The 22,328-nt window shown below is 40.5% G+C and overlaps 1 protein-coding gene across 3 annotated transcripts in view; it reads left to right on the top strand.

Moving 5' to 3' along the window:
- The window catches only part of CCDC171 (coiled-coil domain containing 171), a 210,964-nt gene that overhangs the window by 7,732 nt on the left and 180,904 nt on the right, over positions 1-22,328 (top strand). For 2 of the 3 annotated variants that reach the window (XM_063129238.1, XM_063129237.1), the window contains exons 3-6: positions 556-730; positions 5,020-5,210; positions 14,206-14,352; positions 21,106-21,198. In XM_063129238.1, the coding sequence (XP_062985308.1) occupies positions 556-730; positions 5,020-5,210; positions 14,206-14,352; positions 21,106-21,198 (606 nt within the window). Of the gene's footprint in view, positions 1-555; positions 731-5,019; positions 5,211-6,411; positions 6,544-14,205; positions 14,353-21,105; positions 21,199-22,328 lie in introns of all 3 variants that reach the window. The other variant, XM_063129239.1, reaches the window with a different exon arrangement.

The following is a 22,328-nucleotide window of genomic DNA, read 5'->3' as shown; positions in this document are numbered from 1 at the left end:
CTACTATAACCTCATAAAAATAGATCGAAGACTGGATTTCCACATAATTTTTGACACATCAGCTGCTTCACACAAAATTGTTAATATGAATTGTTAATATGATGTGCAAACCCAGAAACTTTGTTTAGAGGCAAAACAACAACCATCCATGGTTTGTTTTTAGGTTAACTCCAGGTTGTTGAATTCTTAAACAGGTCAGAGTTCCTGGGTTTGGACATCATGACAACCCAGGAATGGGCATTCCTGGATTGTTAGTTGAAAGCGGAAATGACAAGTGTGCAGTAGGCAGCATGCTTGTTCACTCTAGCTTGGCCAATTCCTGTCTTAAATAACACATGAATTGTTGTTATATGTGAACTGGGTAATCTTCTATTTTTAATCTTTGTAAACCGCCCAGAGAGCTCTGGCTATGGGGGCGGTATATGTGTAATAAATAAATAAATAAATAAATAAATGTAATAAATAATAATAATTAATAAATTGTCTCTTAAATAGTTTATTGCTTGAATATTTACAAGCAAAGTTATTAATAGTTTGACTAACTTACTTTTACAGCTATCAAACTATGAAAGTCAGATTGCCAAATTGCGAGCAGAAGTTGAGAAAGGTGAGGCTGTTCGACAAAGCCTGGAATATGACCTTGCTATTGCAAGGAAAGAAGTTGGCATAGAACGGTATTCCTCAGAAGACAAATTATGTGAAGCAAACAAACATGTTGAGCATCTTCAAGGTAAGGTTTCAAACCCAGCCTAATTAATGAACTGCAGTAGGACATTGCCTTTGGCCTATAAGCTGATACAGTATCTTGATTTTATTGAACACATTGTGGACTTATTGCTTCTATCTGCCCCTCCAGTCTCTTCCTTCACCACCTACATATCCCACTACCCAAACTAAATAAAATGACTAACTTCTAGAGCTGTCAGAACTTAACTGGACACTCTGCATATGCTTTTCAAGGCAATGAGAGAGGCTGCAGGTGCTGTGCCTCCTGCCCTTTTCTTCCACTAATCTGTTAGCCTGCCCAATGTTCCTCTCTGAGGTAGGGCAAAACTAGAATCCCATTGGATATAACACCTTATCTAACATGTGTTATCATTCTCTATAATGTTTCTTGCACTGTTCACCATTTTTGTGTATATTTTTCTCTGTTTTTATATTCTTTGTTTATATTCTTTACAATCCCTGATTTTGTTGCCTTTCTAAAAAAAAGTAAGTCCCACCCACTCTCACCACCAAAAGCATGAATGTTGGTGAAAGTGAGATTATGGGCTTAAAATTCTGTTTGCTCTCATCTCTCTGAAGATGCCTCTATACCACAAAAAACTCTTAAGAATCAGATCTGACATTTGATCTGTCTTGTCTTCCTCTTTCCCTTCCTCACACTCAATGCCCCCTGCCTGCATTCCAAAAGGTTTTAAAGCCCCTTGTAATGTTGCATACAAAAGATTTCTGTGTGAAATATTCAAGTGGGAAGCTTTTGGCTTTATGGCGATTGTGGCAATATGCCTAAAATATGGTTTCCAAATTCGAACCAGTAGCCAGTGCTGAATCCTGAGTACTTTGCTCCTCTGGTTTCTCCTAGGTTGTGGCTTAATTAATGCTTTCTCTCTCCAGTCGCTTAGCAACTTCTCCCTTTCTCTATTTGATTGCTTGGAGTTGGTGCTTTAATGCCTGCTCTGTGGTATGTCGAGACATACTGTCTAGAGGGTTTCCCTGTGGGCTTGTGGGCTTCTTCTCTCTTATTCTTCTCAGGCACATGTTTGGGTTGTGACTCTTGAATTATCTTTCCCCCCTCTTGATCTATTAATGGTTTCTTTTGGAAAGCCCTTTTTCTTTCTTACATAATTTTAAATGATTTGAAATATAATTCAAGTCCCTGCGTCTGAAGTTGCGTTCGTGCACATGCCAGTAGTCATAAAATGCAGTGAAATGAAGTCTAGGGCACTTTTTCTAAATTCACAGTAGAACTGTGTGCATTGAAGTAATCATAATTACTTCAAGTAACTTCAGCACATCAGAGTTTCAGAACCTTTGGATTTAGGGCAAAACATATAAAAGGTATTGCTACTCTTGTCTTTCCCTCTGTTGTTTTTCCAGATGTCAAATTTAGATTGTAACCTCCTTGGCCAGGGACCTATTTGTTTTTGTTCATGAAACGGTGTAAAGCTCAATGTTGTATGAATAAACAATGTGTATTTAATCCTGACTGTCTTTGTTACATCTTACATGGGAATTTCTCACTTTGGACAAAATGTCATATTTTTTTTATAGTTCATGCTTGTTTTTTAATTGTGGGATTTCTTTTTATTTCATTCATTTCATTTTTTATATTTCTATACTGCCCCATAGCCAAAGCTATCTAGATGGTTCAGAAATTTTAAAAACCATTAAAACTCATTATTCAAAGTAATAAAAAACATTTACATAAAAACCATATAAACAGATAGAACACAAGCAAAATATATCTAAAAACATTTTTTAAAACAATCAGCCAAAGTGGATTCAGGACCTAATTATAAGCTTATTATATGCTGCCAAATGCCTGAGAGAAGAGGGCAGTTTTAATCTGGCACTGAAAAGTTAACAATGTTGGTGCCAGGCGGACCTCGTCAGGGAGATCATTCCATGATTAGGGGGGCACCACCGAGAAGGCCCTTTCTCTTGTTGTCACCCTCCGAGGCCAGAATTGGTGTTATATGTTTGGACCTCTTGTCTCCATTATCTATCTGGCCACTGCATTTTACACAAGCTGCAGCTTCCGAACCATCTTTAAAGGCAGCCCCATGTAGAGTGCATTGCAGTAATCTAACTTGGAGGTTGCCAGAATGTAGATACCTGAAGCCGGATAGGGACGTAGCTGGGCCACCAACCAAAGTTGGTAGCAGGCACTCCATGCCATTGAGGCTGCTTGAGCCTCAAGTGACAGAGATGGCTCCAGGAGGACTCTCAAGCCTTCTCTCAGATCATTCAGGCTGAAACATTGACTGGGTTCAGACAACATGATAACCAGTGGTGGTTTAAATAGTTGATAGTTGGTTATTTAATCCAACATGGGTCATTGTGTTGTGTGAAGGGAGGTTTTTTTTAAAGCAATAGTTGGTTATTTGTGCGAAATAACCAACGCAAATAACCAGTGCTGTGCAGAGTTGGCTATTTGAACCACCATTGGTATCATGTTGTGTGGAGGGCACCGCTGGTTATTTCCTTGGCCACCATTGGTTATTTCATCAGCCACAGAGCCACAAGGCCCGAGTGGTCAAAGCGGTGGCTGCTGCTCTCGTCCAGCTGGCAGGATAGATTTTTGTTAGCAATGGCTGATGAAATACTAGCAGGAGGACTGAGTGGGGAGAGGGGCAGGGGATGAGTGAGTCAACTCAGCGTGGATCCTAATCTACACCACTGTTGATTATTATCATGTTGTGTGGGGAATAATCCCTAGATAAACAACTGTTGACTATTGCGTTGTCTGAATGCAACAAATGAGAAGCTGCCTGAACATCACTGTGGCCTCTTCTACACCAGCCATTTATTCTGGAATAATATCGAGGTCGTCCCTACCGTGCCACATGACATTCACCTACTCCCGCTGTGATCTAGGGACCCACCCCTCAGTTATTCAGGGCTATTGCTGACTGCTTTACCACATTTTTTTGGCTCTCTTGCTATGATCCCGAAGTCCACGGCTGGTGTGCATCCCTTCCCAAAGCTGTTGCTGTTTGGCATGAGTTCCGAGCTCGGCGAAGAGCCTACCCATTGTCAGGGGCATGTTCAGAGGTTTTGGACATGTGCAGGAGTGGGCGGCCACCATTTTAGGTACATTTTTGATTGGTTATTGGAATGTTTTGGCCATGACCGTGTGTATTTTTTTTTAAACACAAACATATCGATGTGCAGGAGTACATCTTCGACACAGTACCTATCCCCCTTGCATTTCTGTGTATTTGTGCTGGTGCACATCTCAGTGGAGGTATTTTTTAAAAATCCATGCCCCATACCCATTTGTCCAGTCCCGCCCACTTCTCCCGATACACCTTCGGAAGCACCATCACGGGGCGCATGTCCTCCCGCAAAGACTCTCCTTTACTCCTGGGAAACATTCCTGACGTGTGCCCTGTGAGGGACGGTCTCGGAAGCTGGAAACCATGCAGTCATCTCTCCTCCCTCTCAAAAGGGATCTAAGTGTAGATGAGCCCTTAATGTATTGTAGACTATCCCCCCACCTTTTATAGAGAAAATAAAAGGTGTGAGGGAAAAGAGACTTTGTAGAGGAGTACCTATCAAATATCAACAAAGAATCTTGTAGCACACCTTAAAGACTTACACATTTATTCTAGCACAAGCTTCTATGGACGTTGTCCAGCAGATGCAATCTGATGAGCTGTCATAATACTCTTAGTTGTTTTTGCTGCAACATACTAACACGGCTACCCCTCTTGAAACTATCCAACTAACCTTTGGATAGTTTTGCCATGCTTACTACTTGGAGGTATGCTCACCGCTCACAGAGCTTCTCCACAACATTTGGGGGGGGGGGAAGGTTTTTTTTTTAAGTACTGTGACTTAAAAGACAGTTCAAGAAGGCTTTTCAAGAGACCAGTCAGGGGAGATGTACCAAGCTAGGCTCTTGTTTTCTTTTAGGTTATATTTGTGGGCAAGTTGCTCAGGCTATTACTGATTTTGTAGGTGAGTCATTCTAACTGATTGTTCACCAAGCTGATGTCAGTTTGACTTTATATGTTGTGCTAATCATGCACAGTGCTTTTATCTATTTGCTCTCCCTGTCCTTTGTTGTCCCTCTTTGGCATTAACCAGAAACTTTGGGTGGGTTCTTGTATCAATCTCTTCATTTGTAACAATTCAATACGACAACGCAAATTGTAAGAAATCCGCAGCTCCTGAATATTGCTGTCATTTTGTTGCTCTCTTCTATGTTCAGGTAGAAGAAAGAGAAAACCCTGTGGTTATATTGTATATTTAAGCTCAACTAGCACATTGCCTTGTTTCTTTTCCCAATAGCAACAATCAGAGCCTTTCAGCAGAAGTTGAATGAGATGGAGAGAAGCTATCACATAGCTAAGCAGCAATGGGAGGAAAAACAGCAGAGGCTTATGAGTGACATATCAGAGAAAGAACTCATTATCAATACCTGCAACAATGAATATGAGTTGCTTTTAAAGGAGAGGACTAAACTGGACAATATTTTGAAGGTTTGTCTTAATTCATGTTTTAAGTATTGGGACAATATAGAATGATATGCTTCTTATTCCTTTTGTAAACATTAAAAGCAATGGAGGCTAGTAGCTCTGACGTCATGGGGGGGGGGCAATGAATCTGATCCAGGTTTCAGTCAGAACTTTAAAGAAGTTGGCACTTTGGTTAGCTCCTTAGAGTTCTGACTAGTTCTGACTGAAACCCAGGGTGGATTCACTGCTTCGCTGATACTAGAGCCACCAAGCCTCCACTGATTAAAAGCATTTTTATCTCAGTCTTCAGCAGAAAAAGGCTCTCAGAGTAGTTTACAAAGATCAGTAATAAGATAGTCCCTGCCCTCAGGCTTATAATCTGAAAGACTTGGATGAAAAAGCATTCAGGAAGGAGGAGGAAAAGAAGGCAAAACTAAGCACCAATTCTTATAAAGGTGCTTCTAGATGTGCCTCCATTCTCACCCTGTGCTTCATCCAAGGAGCTCAGGGTGGCATGTTTGGTCTCCCCACATCCCCCACTTTTATCCTCAAAATGTTGTGGTAGGAAATATCGCCACAGCAAAACCATTCCATGTAAACTTAAGCATTGTTGGAAATATTCCTTTTTTATTCTGTAGCAAGTCATTTCTTGTTACAACTCTAGTATCTATTGTCTTTGTAGCATGTTACAAACATACCACTTCTTAAAATGTTTGCCTCGGTAGAAGCTCTGTTGAAACCAAGGTTAAGTAGCTTGTTAAGGGAGTGAGGAACTAGCATGAAATTCCAGAGGTGGGTGAAGTTAGCATGAATGGAACTGTAGTTGACAGTCCTAGTTTGTAGGCAGATTGGTTTGAAGAAACTGTATTTTGCCTCAGTCAGACACAATGGCAAATTAAGGGTTTCTGCTTAGTAGGAGCAGAAGCTTCTTTTCTTGTCCCCTCTATGTAAGGCGGAGGAGGGAGCACACACATTGTCAATCTGTGGCCTGTGTATCCGGGCTTAACGTAAGGCCTATTCACTCAAACAGCAAGCTTTATACACTGAATGCGCAGCGAGTGATGTCTATGAATCATCTTGTGTGAATTGGCTCTTACTGATCACAAATTAGGAAACCAGAATCAGAATTATCTGTGACATAACTTCTGACTGGTAGTTTTAATATCAACATTTTTGATATTTAGCACCTATGATTTTATTAAAGTCAAACTGTATCCATATCAAGGAGACCAAGGAACGACACAAGGAGCAAAAGAGCCTGATAGAGTCAGAGATCAGGGAGGAGACAGCAGAGGAGATTAGGTGTCAGGCAGAGCGGTGGAAAGGAGAAAGACATGAATTGGAGTTTTTGTTACAGGTATTCTTTGTTATGTTAAACAATAGTACTGCTTACAAAAATTAGCAATGTCTATATTATAAGTTACATTTAGTTTTAAATAAAGACAGTAACTATTGTATTCTTAATGTGGGTTTTGTTGGAACTCACAGGGGTTGGTGGAAATACTTAATTGGAAGCTGAAATTGAAAGCTGATGTCTCTTGAAAGTTGGACCTGTTTCCCATGATCAAAATAAGCCACTGTGGCGTATTTAAATTGCAGCACTTGCCAGGTGTGATTTCCGTAATCATTTCCCAGACCAGGCTTGTCGTGTTGTCAGAATCTGGGCAACGTAGCTTGTTGGAGGGGGAAACAACCCCCCCCAATAACTCAACAAGAGCCCATAGGTTATTGGGGAGATGTCCCCCCTCCAGAGCCTCATGTGGGACAGAGTGGTAAGCGGCAGTTACTGCTGCCGAAACTCTCCCCACTGCCTGAGTTCGATCCCAGCGGAAGCTGGTTCTCAGGCAGCCGGCTCAGGTCGACTCAGCCTTCCATCCTTCCAAGGTTGGTAAAATGAGTACCCAGCTAGCTGGGGGAAAGGTAACTGCGACTGGGGAAGGCAATGGCAAACCACCCTACTACAAAGTCTGCCAAGAAAACGTCAGCGAAAGCAGGTGTCCCTCTAGGAGTCAGCAATGACTCAAGTGCTTGCATGAGAGGTTCCTTTCCTTTCCTCCCCCCTCTAGCAAGGCATGCTACCTGAGTTCGGATGACATGACAAGTTGCACCTGGGTGGTCATTATCGAAATCATGCTTGGCACTTGCTGTGATTTTAATAAGCCACCATGGCTTAAATAAGCAACAGTGGGTATTTCAATTGTATAAACTGACCCAGAAAATAGGATAGTCCATAAATAGCTGCTATTCCTCCTATTTTTTTTTAAGAAGCAGCCATATTTTCCTGAAGGCATCAACCTATACTTTGATTCCCTCCATGTTTTTACTTGGATACTTTCCATATCTAAGTACCAGTGTTCACTGAATACATACATTGGTGGGATTTCTTCAGCTGTTTGTCTTTACAGTTCCCTGTGTCATGAATATGGATACTGTATTCTTTAGTAGTCAGATTTTACGGCGCCTTAAAAACTCAATGTGAATGAGAACCTCCTGTCTTATGTGCTTTTGACTACTTTGAAAATGCTTGGCTCTTGTTGTACATAAACAATCCAATTGCAGAGTGGGTTCCTTAATATTGACCTTGAAAACTGACATTGACCGTCACATGCAAACGTTAGTTAGAAAATCTTTGGAGTTCAGGCTTGGAATTATTCTGCAAGAGACAAAAATGCAAAGTTGAAACAACAGGAACGTTATTTTTATGAAATTTGGAGAATTAATCCTCCATGTTTTCAAGCAGATGCTACAGTATGGGTCTCCCCCTGGGGTTCTTGTCTGCTTAGTACATTCTTATATAATGGAAGATTGGAAGAGCCATAACAAATACAACAGCATCATCTTGTGGCTAACAGCATGGCATTACATGGGAGATCTTAAAATTTACTTTTAACAGCCAGGTCTGCATGTCAGTTAAAATCACACAATTTGGAGCTATCCTTTCTTTTATTTATTTTTAGTTCCATTGAATATGTCAGAATAAAATGCTTAAATTCAACTACTTTAGCATAGTCAGATTGGACTGTGGAAAAGCTGAACTGCATCTTAACATTTTTAAAATCTCCCTCTGCTATAAAAATATCCTTCGAATAATTCAAATACATAGCACTGGCTGCATTATGGTGATCACATCTTGGCTTAATAACCGGAGGTATGAACTAGCCTCTTGGCCATCCACATAGTCCTTTCCATCCAACCAAGAGATCTTCAATTAACTATAGTTTCCCATTTCACCTGAAGTGGGTTACCATCTTTGGAACTAGCCAGGATACGAAGCCATTCTTTGAAGTTGGCTTCATACGTTAGCTTGATCGAAAGCTGCTATATCATGGTTTCCTAGTTTGGTTGAAATAGAAAACTGGTTAACTGAAGATTTCCTGATTTGTTGGCTCCCGCTGTGAAGGGAACAGCAAAGAGCCTGCATGTGCAGTCAAAAGGTTTATTTGTATTTCAGTTTATTATCCTGAGATATGATCATCCAAACCAGCCCATTGTTTTATTCCCCTGTCATCTTGTCTTTTGAATGCTACTGTGCTGTATAGTGATTGACTCCTTCACTTCTGCATGTGTGTCCGTGTTCTGTTTACCATTTATTTAAAAATAAATAAATAAAATTCTTGTTATTTTGGTGATATTATTATTAAACATCTTCTGCCATGTTTCTACTGCCCACTAGAAACTGAATTCCCCTTGTTAGAAGAACCTATTCCCCATTTTAGTAAGAGTATAGTGCATAAATCTGCTCTGTGCACCACCTCTGGATGCACGGCAACAAACTGGCATTCTAGCATTCATTTTACTTCACTGGATTAGAGTCTTCACACCTAGTCACAATATACTGTTGCCCATGCACCAACTATTGTGTCACACTTAAGATCTGACTTTAAAATTAGATGTGTTCCATCAGCTCTTCTGTGCCCCCCACAAATGTATACACGATTACTAAAAGCATAGGGCTCCATCCAATGTAGCATGAGTAGACATCTGCTCATACAGTGGGATTTTCTCTTCTTTCCTTTTCTTTCTTCTTTGCTCCCCAGTCTGCTGCGGTAACTTTGTGGGGCCTGTGCGGAGAGAGGAGGGAGAATCATAGGATAATAGAGTTGGACGGAGCCTATAAGATCGAGTCCAACCTCTTGTTCAATGCAGGAATCCACCTTAAAGCATCTCTGACAGATGGCTGTCAAGCTGCATCTTGAATGTCTCTAGTGTGGGATAGCCCACTACTTCCCTAGTTAATTGATTCCATTGTCATATTGCTCTGTAAGGAAGTTTTTCCTGATGTCCCGCCAGAATCTGGCTTCCTATAACTTGAGCCCATTATTCCGTCTCCTGCACTCTGGGATGATTGAGAAGAGATCCTCTCGCTCCTCTGTGTGACAACCTTTCAAGTTCCATCAGCAGTGCCCCTTCTCTTGGTGGATGGACAGGATTGCATACAACCCATTTTGATTAATTTTATAAGTTACTTTTTCATCCAAAATAAATTGACCTCAGTCCAGAGGTACTCATGAGCAAACCATGTGTGAGCTTTATGTGCAAACGAGGGTATAGAGTTCTTGTAATATTTGCTTTATTTATAAATATATAAGGAGACCATAAGTAGAGGCACACGGTAGGTGACACACTCTTAGTACCTCACATCAAATCTCTAAAAAAGAATCACCAGTCTTCTGCTAACTCTCAGCTCTACACCTGGATCTGAATCTGTCTTCACTCCTTTCACGCACACATCTTACATCATCCTCTCTCCTTAGTAAGGCGAGGCCAGGACAGAGATCTTTCAGCTGTTACTTCTCATTGAGAAAACGTCAGCCTTGGGCCCATTAATAAGCAATCTTCCTAACAAATGGATGGATGGCCAGCAGCCATAACTATTAATTTAGGTCATCTGTTTGGTTAAGCATATTCCAGCGTAGTTGTAAATCTTACATAAGCCAGCAACTTTTATATTGCCATCTAAAAGAGAACGTGATCTTTCTCTGCAGACTTCAGCTATTTATAGTATATATGAAAATAACTTTTTTGTTTTTGTAGGACAGCAGTTTTTAGTATAAATGCTTTCCCCCATTTCCTCCCCCCCCCCATTATTTTGAATTGAAACATACTCCTTTGGTGAGATAGTAAGGGGAAATTACAAGTTAGGCGAAATTAAATTCCATCTATTTTGTCTATACAATATGACTTTGTACAGCCCTGCCTTTCCACCAGCAGATTCTAGAAGACCAAGGATCTATTTTATTTATTTATTTTTTATTTATTTATTACATTTTTATACCGCCCAATAGCCGAAGCTCTATCATACCATTCTAACCTTATTATAGTATATGGGATGGAGAGAGATGAGGTGCACCAGAGCAGATACTGGCTGGGTCTCACAGCAGATAAGCCTTGAGATGAAATAGCCTAAAGACTATGACTAGAGGAATTACCTTAGTTTTAAGGGGGAAAGGCTCTGGTTCTTTGTAGGCAGTTTTTCCTAAGGCACAGATGGCAAGTGGGCAGCTTGGGCGCTGCTGATTTATGCTTCCATATGCGTTTATTTCTGCTTCCGAAATGCTAATAAGCATTATATAAATAAACTGATATTGGTGATGGATTGAAGTGCTGTTTATCATCTTCTGCCAGTGGTTCTACACGTTGGCATGTCCCTCCTGACTTGCCCTCTATGGTCAGGGATGTGTGAATCAGCGAAATCTGAGCTTGCCGAAGTTCTCTGACTAGAATCTTTATCCGATCGCGAGCTTTGTTTTTTTCTTTTTGCCTATTTTTGTGCCTATTTTCCAAATGTGCTCATCAGTTGTGTGCATCTTTGAAATGGACTCGTTGTTCACATATCGACTAAAAGCATATTTGGGCCCATTTTTCAAGTGTACGCATTGCATAACACATTTTGGGTGGTGGTGGTGGTCTGCAAATCACAATGCAAAGTTCAGAAATGTACAGACTTCGACCACAGATTGTGTCCAAGTCACTGTTAAGCCCAGGAGGTAAGAACTGGGTGATAAAAAATGAACTACAACAAATTTCTCATACATCCCCCACCTATGATGGCAAATACAAATTTGCAAAGGAGTTTAGCTCTGTGCAGTGTGTGAAGTGTGGGGTAAAAAAATGCTTTAAGCAAATAAGTATTTAAACAATGATAGATGGTCTTATATAAGTCGACAGGTACTTGCTATTTTAGGCAAGTAGCAGTGCTTGTCTGCAACATAAAAACTACTTTATTTTGCCCTTCTTATAGTATGACTAAATCTTGAGTATTTATTCCTCTCTTGATTTCCTTTAAACAAACTTATATGCTTTGTTCAAACCCTCCCACCTCATATTTTCTACTTTTTTGTTTTGTTATATATTGAGCCAAAGAAGAAATGCTTGGTTCATTATATAATGAAATGTCTGTCGTCTCCAGATAGGACTGCAACTGGTGTACCAGCCAAAGCTGGTACACCACAGTTCTGGACATTGCAGTCACGCTGGGCTTTCTCCAGTCAGTCCAGAGTCCAGGCAGACTCTGCTCAGCGCTCCTTTTGGAAGAGGTCTGGGTTATGAGAGTTTTAAATACAGAAATGTGGTTGCCTGGTTCATACCGAAACTTGAGGAATAGAGCACTTTAAAGTAGGGGAGGATCAATCCGTCTTGGTTCTGGGGAACTGCAGGAATGGAGGGATCTGGGACTGGAAAAGACCTCTTTGGTACTAGAAAAAGGCACCCTACTGTTAGAGCAGGAAGCAGAGGTGTCAAGCCTGCCTGCACTGGTAAATCAAACTGACAACAGCAATGGGATCAGAACTCCAGTTGTCGTAATATTGCAGGCAGAGTACTAATTTTGTGTTCTTCGAATAGATTGATTTTTGAGGGCTGTGACCCCACAATAACCTTTTCTTCAGCTACCTTGAGTCTGAGATTAAGTCTTGCAAACCAGGGCTGCGGGGAGAACTAAATTGGTAGCTGTAAGTGCCGCTTTAAATACCCTGATCTTCCTGCTGGATTCTTATCAGGCAAACGAGCTAATTATATATATTTTCTCCCCTCACAGAGGAGCAATCTACATCTGTGCTAAAACAAGACCAACATGTTTAGAAATTAATGACGGAGAAAGCATTGTATTGGGCAGTTAAGCAACAGCAGTAAATGCATGCCCTGCGGAGGTTGTTTTTCCTGGTGTAGCAAAGGAGCATGCTGAGCACACTGCTAAACTAATAACCAATGTGCAGGATTCTGTTCTCTAAATTGATTGTAAATACGTTGCGCTAAGAAGCTGCAGATCAGAAAACCTTTAGTCTCAAACATTTTGTTCTTGATTTCAAAGCTTTTCCAGGTTCTGTACTATGCCAGCCGTATCATTCTGAAGTGGTAGTCGTGTTTGTACTTCTATGCCCCCCACAGTCCATGCAGGTCTTTTGGGGTTAGAATATTGCGACGCAATCACTTCACACACAAGGCTTTGACGCGCACACCTCCCTCAGGATAAGCACCACCACTTAAATACCTAGGAAGGGGTAAAAAGAAAAGTATAGCCTTTCCCTGATAGCAGAGGGGAAAGGTAAGGAGGTTTGGAAAAAAAGGCTTTTCTGTGAATATAACAGGCTGAAGGTTTAGTGTAATGTGTTTGTTTATGAACGAACAGAGCAGGAGGCACAACCATCTGTCAGGGGTGCTTTAGGGTGGATTCCTGCATTGAGCAGGGGGTTGGACTAGATGGCCTTGTAGGCCCCTTCCAACTCTGCTATTCTATGATTCTATGAAACTGACACGTGGTTTTATGGTTGCAAAATAAAGAAAATGTTTATTGTAGTTTACAGTTCTTAGTTCCTTTGAATTATATTCCAAGCCTGCCTATTCTTAATAATTCTGGTAGTAACCAATCTAATAATAACAATCCTTAGTTCCTATGATCTTATTTTCACTCACTCCTCACACAACTCCTGACAAGAAATCGTATAGCTAAACACATCTACCCTCTAAACGCAATCACCTGAACACCTCAAACCTCTCAGCTCCCCCATATATATACTCCTCCCCACTTTCCACAGCATCACCAGCCACACCCACTCAGTCCAACATTCCGCACTCTCTAGACATACTCACTCAGACATACCTAAGGGAATAGAAATGTGGGTAACGCCACAAATATCTTTAGAGCACCATCCCCCCGCCCATTCCCAACGCAGAACTCCTATGTAAAAAGAAGGTGGGGCAGAGCAGCAAGTGAGGTCGTTGACTAGCAAAACTATTAATGGTTTGTGGAAAACGAAGCTTGAATTCAAACTTCTTGTTCGGAATTAGCTTCGCAGTTTGCTTTTCTTAATCAAAATGTTGACCTCGCGTATACTGTGAGGAGGGCACGCTCCATGGAAAGGAAACTGCCCATGGTGTAGTTGATATATAACACATTAAAAGGTCACAAATAATAAGAAAGCCAGTATGGTGTAGTGGTTAGAGTGTTGGATTAGGGCTGGAAAGACCCAGGTTCGAATCCCTGCTTGGCCATGAAATTCATGGATGACCTTGGGCCAGTCATTATCTCTTAGCCTAACCTACTTTATAGAGTTGTTACAAAGATAAAATGTGGGTGGGGAGAGGAAAGTATAGGTTGCTTTGAGGTCTGTGAAGGGAAGGTGGGATATTAATGTAATAATATATAAGGGATTACGAAGTTGTGGGCAGAAGAACCTTCAGACCCATTGCTCCTTACCTGGAAATATTGTGTTCCTTAGAAATAGGAACTTGGAACATTTAAAAATTGTTAGGTAAGATGTTCCAGAGGTGTTTATGGAAAACATCCAAGCCAAACGCCTCTATCCAAAACACATTTACCTAGAAGCTTTATTGCTTCAGTGGAACATAATTCCAAGTAACTGTGCTTAGGACAAGTAGCATGGACCTTTGGAATGGATGCAACACTTACTTCATGGGCCTGAATCGTTGGAGGAATATCTGAAAGCAGCTCTTTTCTATGGTCCTTAACTCCTAAAGTCATGTTTGTAGCTGAATTCATGACCATACTCTCTTCCATCAGGAAAGTAACAATGCAATGCAGAACGCTCACAAGAAAATGCAAGACGTGGAACTGGAACATAGCAGCTGTTCTGAAGTGCTGAGGCGGCAGGCCAATGAACTTGAATTCAGTGGTGAACGGGAGGCTCGACTTAAAAAAGAACTTGAGGTAAGTGCTTTCCCACCCATTCCCTCAGCAACTGAGTCCATGTTAAAACCTGATAGGAGCCTGCAGCAGTATGTGCCTTGACCTGGTTTGCGCATAATGGCAACCCATCAGGCAGATCTTCCAAAGTAAATCTGTGAATTGGGCCCAATTCAAGTGAGATATTCCTGGTGTGGTAGCCATTGAACACGGTCTCTCCGTGTGTCGTCGTAATACAGCAGACAGTGTGATTCAGCACTGAGCCTGTGTCAGCGCTACACCTTCCCAGGAGCAGATTGGGCTGGCTTGGAGATGTTCCATGGGGCAGCTCTAAGCCTTCATGGTTTATAGATGGGATGCTACAATGCCTGGAACCCCATCCATGTTCTGTTCGCTTCATGTTGTGTTGTGCTAGGTTTCAGATTCATGCCTTGAATTCCCCCCCCCTCCCGGTTAATACTTTATTGATAAGTATTCTTGGAAGTAATTAATGTAATACATTATTGAAAGGATCCCTCCCCTAATTTTACATTCAACAGAATTGGGGGGCAGGAACATTACCTTTCACCCTGCAGCCCCCTGTGTGCCCCCAAATTTGATTGGGAGGGTTTGGGGACACCGCCGGAGCAGAACAGGGGCACAGGGGGAGGAGAGGAAGTGGAAGTTCTTTCGTGTGCTTGTGTGATGTCGGCAGACACGCGTACAGAAGAGATCCAGCCCTGTTCATAGGGCTTCGATTATTGGGCGGTATAGAAATGCAATAAATGATAAATAAATAACATGCGCCACTCTGATGCCGGATATTTTTAATGTTACAAACATGCAAGTCTCCCAACCATTTCGACTGCTTTAATCTTAAGTGTTTTTCTACTTGCATCTTTATGCTAGAAGCAGAATCCGGGCATTTTCCGCTCTGTTTTCCCAGTGGAGCTGGAACCTTAAGGGAACAACAGACCAGGTGATGAAGGATGGAGGGTGGCCTTCAGTCAGCCTTCCCCAGCCTCGTGCCCTGCAGATCTGTCAGGCTTGAATCTAGATATTTGCTGGGGATGGTGAGAGTTGTAGTCCAGCACACCTGAAGGGCACCACGTTGGGGAAGGCTGCCTTAAATCGTGCTACTTGCTGAATTAAAGAGGCTGTTCTTAGGGCAATGAGAGGGGCGGCAATCAGTAGCATCTCACCATCAGAAATGCTCCGTTCCTTGTTTTCTATTTTGCGCTTATCTTGTGCTAAACGATCAAACGTCTACCAGTGCTGCACCTTGCTACTGTTGTATTCTGAGGACAGCGGAGAAAACTGAGGCTCTCTAGGGTTACTGTGGAGGAAGAAATATGCACAGGGAATTATTTGTTAGCATTTACATTCCCTATTCTTATTCACACAGAAAGGGAGCCCAGCTGCCGTGGCTACACTTGCACAATCTCTCTTCTGCCCCCCTCCCCCACTGTTTTTTTAAGCATTGTTGTTTTGTCAGGGTCCTTGGATTGACATAATAATAATAATAATAATAATAATAATAATAATTAATAATATGCTCTTCTCTGGGATGAATTACACTCCCCTCCACAACAAAAGCAGATGTTATGGCAAAGAAATGTTACATTAAGGAAAGAAGTCCCAAATTACTTATCCAGCATTACAGTTTGGAATGACGATGAAGCAAAATGGTCCATGCTTTTAATAAGCAGTGGGAATGATGATCAAAATAACTTTTTTAAAATTGTTGCAGTTTGGTTGAAATTTAAACAGCATATGTTAACCTGTTGCTACAAGGAAAATTTGTGGTGTTCCCTTAGTGCCCTCTGGTGGTTGCAAGAGGAAATGTTACTAGTTGACAAGGAAGTGTAACTTGAAAATAGAACATAAGGAGATCCTTGCTGGGTCAGACTTGTTTTATATAGTCTCAAATCCTTTCCCTCATAAGGGCCATCCCAGATGCCTCTGGAAGCTCATAAATATTATTATTATTTTTGAATGCTTTATTTATTTTAATAAAAATATACAACATACTGTTATACAACATATTCATTATACACTGTTAATTATTTCAACTACTCCACAAAACCACCCAGCATAACACACATATTAACATCTAAGAGTAAATTAAGTAAATTTAGTATCAAATAGATAGAATTTTCATAACACCACACAAAACATCCAAAAGTAAATTAAATGTAAACTAAACTAAATAGATTAGATAGTACATAAGATCAAAATACCGCATACCTCCCAAGCAGTGTTTTAATATATAGTAAAACAAGAATATATGTATTCATTTCTCTATCATAATTATTTTTCCAATATTCAATAAATATTATTTATCATCTATTTATTGCATTTCTATACCGCCCAATAGCTGAAGCTCCCTGGGCGGTTCACAAAAATTAAAACCATTCAAAGTATAAAACAAACAGTATAAAAACATGATATAAAATACAATATAAAAGCACAACCAGGATAATAGCAGCAGCAGTGCAGAAATACAAATTTAAGATACAAACTTAAAACAGCAAAGTTAAAATTAAATTTATAAACAGTTAAATGCTGAGATAATAAGGTCTTCACCTGGCATCTGAAAGAATATAGTGTTGGTGCCAGGTGAACCTCCTTAGGGAGCTCATTCCACAGCCGGGGTGCCACAGCAGAGAAGGCCCTCCTCCTGGTAGCCACCTGCCTTATTTGGGGTGTAGAGACAATAGTTCTCCCAGGCTTTCTGCCCTCCAGAAATTGGTAACTGATCCTGTAGGGCCATAAATTACTATTAATGCTTATTTAAGAACTTTCTCCCCAAGTTTTCTTAACTCCCCCCCCCCAAAGCAACCTGTAAACAATAAAATGATCACTAGATGTACAATAATAAATAAGAATTTCCAATAAAATAATATGGAAAAAATATTAAAACAGCACGATCTTGTTATTCGACATTCATTCAGCAAAAGAAATCTGTGTTCAATGCTTATTTAAAAATCCAGATAAGTTTTCTCCTGCACTAAGAACTTCTTTACATGTCATTTTTCTTCATGGTATCCTGATGGATACTTCACAATATTGGGTTAGATCCCAAGCTTGTGTCCTGTGGAAGGCTTCTGATCCAGCAGATAATTTCTGCTGGCAGAATGGAGGTGATCTTTGCCAATTCCCTCTCCACCTGCACTCCCCTATGACCCTGAAGATCTGCTCCAGAAGGTTAAGGGACCCTCCAGAACAGTATGTGAAGTAGCACTAGGGCTGCAAAGGGAGTGAGGAATTGGCAAAATTTACCTCCCTCACCCATTCTACTGGCCAGAGCATCCTTAGCAGAAATCTATTCAGGGAGCACTGAACCCTGGAACAAACCCATTGCTCCAGAATAGGAAGCCATGGCTGGGTTAATCAACATGACAATACCACTCAAGGTTGAGTATGGGTTGAACTGTGGGTTGTCATTGAACCACGGGTTGTCGTTGAACTATAGCTTGTTGTGTTATGTGAACCCAGCCACGCTAACAAACCATGGTTTGTTAACCAAAAACAACCCAACAATAAACTATGAGGTCTCTTCATGGGTTGCTCGTGGTTAACAACCCCATGGTTTGTTAGTGTGGCTGGGTTCATGCAACACAACAACCCATGTTTAAACAACAACCCATGGTTCAGCAACAACCCACACTCAACCCATACTCAACCCTGAGTATATGTTGTCATGTTGTGTGATCCCAACCATGTGTAGACACATAAAGAAGCTTTGCATAAGTAGGAATAATATCTGATGAAGTCCCCCAAAATTATCATTTTCTTTCCTCCACTCTGTTGTTTCTGTAGCTCAGTAGTAGAACACTTGCTTTGCATGGAACGGGCCCCAGGTTTAGTCCCTTCATCTTTGTCTGGGGTGTGGAAAGAAGCCCTAGAGAGCCACTGCTGGTCAGTATATACAAAGAGTCCCCAACACAGCACCTGTGAATTGTTCCCCAACATGGTGCCCATGAACACCCAAAAGAAGTTTCGTTAATTAAAAAAAACACCCCTACTTTTAAATTTGTTTATGACATGCATACAGCTTTCTAGCGATAGTACATAGGCTTTAACAAAAGCAGACCAAATATTTATTTATTTATTTATTTATTTATTACATTTTTATACTGCCCAATAGCCGAAGCTCTCTGAGCGGTTCACAAAAACTAAAACCATAATAAAACGACCAATATGTTAAAAGCACAACTACAAAATACAGTATAAAAAGCACAACCAGGATAAAACCACGCAACAAAATTGATATAAGATTAAAATACAGAGTTAGAACAGTAAAATTTAAATTTAAGTTAAAATTAAGTGTTAAAATACTGAGAGAATAAAAAGGTCTTCAGTTTCCATTAGAAGGTGATGTCTATATGCCACTCTTTCAGATATTGAAAATATTGTAAGGTCCTCAATCCATTGCATTAAAGGAGGTGAGTGTTTATCCTTCCAGTGTTGTAATATCAATCTTTTAGCTTTCAAAAGGGTGCAGAGAATCCATTTATGCTGACCACTAGTATAGATGATACTGGGCTAGATGGCCTAAAGTTCTGACAGCTTCCTAACATGGCAGTTTAATAAAGGCCCATTTAAATCAACAAGACTTAAGCGTCCACTAACTTGTCTCATTGACTAATATTATATGAATTTAGAATGACTCAGACTACAATCCTGTACCCACTGACCTAGGAGTAAGCCCAACTGAATGCAACAGAACTTGCTTCTGAATAGATATGTATAGGGTTTTGCAATTGGTTCTTTTTATTTAAAAATCATATCTAGTGTGCAGATGTATCTAGCATCCATAGCGCTACTGCTAAGGAGTACTTAATAAATATATAAATATTGTTCTCTTATAAGTAAACTATTGGTCTCTGGTCTTGTACAGATTCTGCATAGGTGGTAGTCTCCATACCACCAGAGTCCTTATCTGGACCCATTTGTCAACCTACACATTTCTAGGCACCTTGATACAGTTAGAACCAGGAGATTGCTAATATGCTGCTGTATTTATTGGTGTAAGATCAGAGATTCATATAGTCCATGAATGTCTTTGGAACACTCTCTTGCAAACTCTCTTGCTAGTTTCTTTTCTTCTTCTTTTTAACTTTGTCACTCTTTGGTCTAAAATGCAAAAAGTATAAAACAGATGGAAAACGTAAATAAAAAAGTGTCCCAAAAATGAGATGAGGAAAGTGTGTGTGTGTGTGTGTGTGTGTGTGTGTGTATATATATATATATAATATATATATAATATATATATATATATATATATATTAGATTGTAAGCCTATGCGGCAGAGTCTTGCTATTTACTGTTTTACTCTGTACAGCACCATGTACACTGATGGTGCTATATAAATAATATATATATATATATATATATATATATATATATATATAATAAAATTATGGGGTGGAGAAAGATGGGAAATATTGCTTTATTCAAACCAGAATTATTAAGTTATTAAGAGGCTATGAATCAAGAGGCTATCAGCTCATTTAGCTGGACTCGTGGTCTGTAACACGATTTATCAGCTGCTGAGTTTCTTTAAGCAGTAAATATACATAGATATATCCCTCCTGCCTTCCAGGATGTCTTTATATTGATGCTAGCATATGCTGTCAAATCTGTTGGGTAAACAAATTTTGGATTGTTTACATAGGCTAGTAGGCTGGATAGGATGCTGGTGGTCCTAAAGACATTATGTGTAAGGCTTTATTTACTTGGTATGACGTCCCAAAAACCTCAACCATGCCAGTGGGCTCTTTGGTGGTATCCTCCATGTTCATTTTGATGTAATTTACAGGAAGAAGTGATGTGTCTAATTGTGTCTATATGGGAGGTGCTTAACTGTTGTGGATTTTCTTCATGGCAGAGTAGTCTACTTGTTACTTTAGAAGTGGCCGAGAAATCAGAAACAAGGATCTCCTAACCTTGTAACGTGAAAAAGGAAGAAAAAAAAATCAGGGATGAAATTTTAAGCTGCACACTGTAGTGATGTGGACTCATAGTAAAATGATGAAGATTTTGATTTAATTAGTGTTTTTTTAAAAAAAGTTGGACTCTGCAAAAGTATCCAAGAAAATTTAATTACACCCTAATAATTTATATAAAAACGCATACACAGAGAGATTTCAAAACACAACAGCAACAAGGCAAGTATTACAATAATGACTTCGCAGAGATCAGGAGTTTAAGTAAATAAGGAAGTTTTAGCTGTCACCTAAAATTAAGTAGATAAGTTGTCCAGTCCACCTCTGTGAAGGAGACCATTCCCTATTATGATACTTGAATTGGGATTCCATGGAAATTAGTATTCTACCATTGTGGTGCTACCACCAAAAAGGTCTTGTCTTCATAGAAACATAGAACAGTAGAGTTGGAAGGGGCCTACAAGGCCATCGAGTCCAGCCCCCTGCTTATTGCAGGAATCTACCTTGAAGCATACCTGACAGACAGCTGTCCCGCTGCCTCTTGATACACAACTTGGAAGTTTGTATAGGAGAAGGTGATCAGGCAGGTAGGCAGAGCCTGGGCTATTTGGAATTTTAAATATCAAGACTAATGTCTTTTATATTCCCAGTGCTTATCATGTTCTCTGTGAGATGGACAGTAGAATTCTGCGCTTGCTGAACCATCAAAGTTCCTTCAAGAGCAATTCTAGGTAGAGTGTACTGCAATCATCTATCCAAGAGGTGCTGTTAGACTGTGATTTTAGAGAGATTTTCAAGATGTGTGCGACTCTTAATCAGTTGTTAATTTTTTGGTTTTTTTTTTTAGGTAGCTACAGCGAAAATAAAGAAACTGGAAGAAAACATTGAGGCAGAAAGAGCGGCACATCTGGAGTCAAAATTTAATTCTGAAATAATTCAGGTAAATTGGTGGTAGATGTTATGTGGAGTTGTTAAATGCATCCTGGGCGAGGCTTTCACTTGAATGATTAGCACTTCTTTAATCATTTTAAGATTTCATACCATATTTTGGTACATGAAGGGTAATTTACTAGGAGAAAAGGCTTTAGAATATTTGACAAATTGGCCTGTACAAGTTGGTTGGAAAAGTATAGTATAAGGTTTTGTATTTTGGCCAGCATAACAAAGCTGCCTTCCACTGTTGCATCAGCTGGCATCCTGGGTTGGCTTGTGACACTGACACCGGGGGTCACAGAATGGCAACGGCTTCTGAATGTACAAGCCTTTATTTCCCATCCATCAGTCATGATTTAGGGATTTGAACAGGCTGTAGGATCGTGTGCTCCTTCTGGTGCCCCCTTTCTCCAACATGAATTTGCCCTGACCATCCCTGACAATTGCTCACTAAGGCTTGCTGTAAGGCAGGTCGAGGCAGCCCCAAGTGCCTATGGCAGCTAAAATGTTGGGAGTGTCCCCCTCTCTGGAATCTCACTTTTCTTGCGCCTCTCCACCATTTTTGGGTAGGGGAATTTTGTCCCCACCTCTGTTAAAGCCATTTGGAGTATTGGCAGTGATGGCTGGCTGATTTTATGGAAACCAGCTACAGGGCATGTGGAAGTTAATAACCACTCTGTTTTGACCCTCTTGGATTCTGCCACATTGCTCCATTGAGTTTAATGGAGGTACGGAAAAGGTTCCTCTGCCAAAAACAGCTGGAGAAGGGAGGAAGCTCACCCAACACCAGGAAGCCTGTGGTCCCAAGCGTCTTTGGGGGGGGGCAGGCTTCCCCCCCAGCAGCTGTTTTTCAGCAGGGCCCCCTTTCCTCTACCACTATTAAAATCAATGGAGCAATATCTTTTCCTTGAATTTAATAGAGGTAGGGGATAAGGGTGCCGCGTGGGTACCCAGATGTGTGTGTCTTAACGGGTGCCAGTGTGCCTGTGGGTGCTGCATTGCTGACCCCTGTAAGTTCTCCACTGACAATTATGTTAATAGTAACCACGATGGCTCCTAATCCAAACTCTGTAACAAGCATCCAACCCTGGTTTGAAGTCCTGTGTCAAGAGTGAACCATGGTTAATGTCAGCTCAG

This window comes from Elgaria multicarinata, chromosome 6, assembly GCF_023053635.1.
Source record: "Elgaria multicarinata webbii isolate HBS135686 ecotype San Diego chromosome 6, rElgMul1.1.pri, whole genome shotgun sequence".
NCBI classification, from domain to species: domain Eukaryota; kingdom Metazoa; phylum Chordata; class Lepidosauria; order Squamata; family Anguidae; genus Elgaria; species Elgaria multicarinata.
Note: the sequence above shows the minus strand (reverse complement) of the source record. Positions and strands in the feature narration are given on the sequence as shown.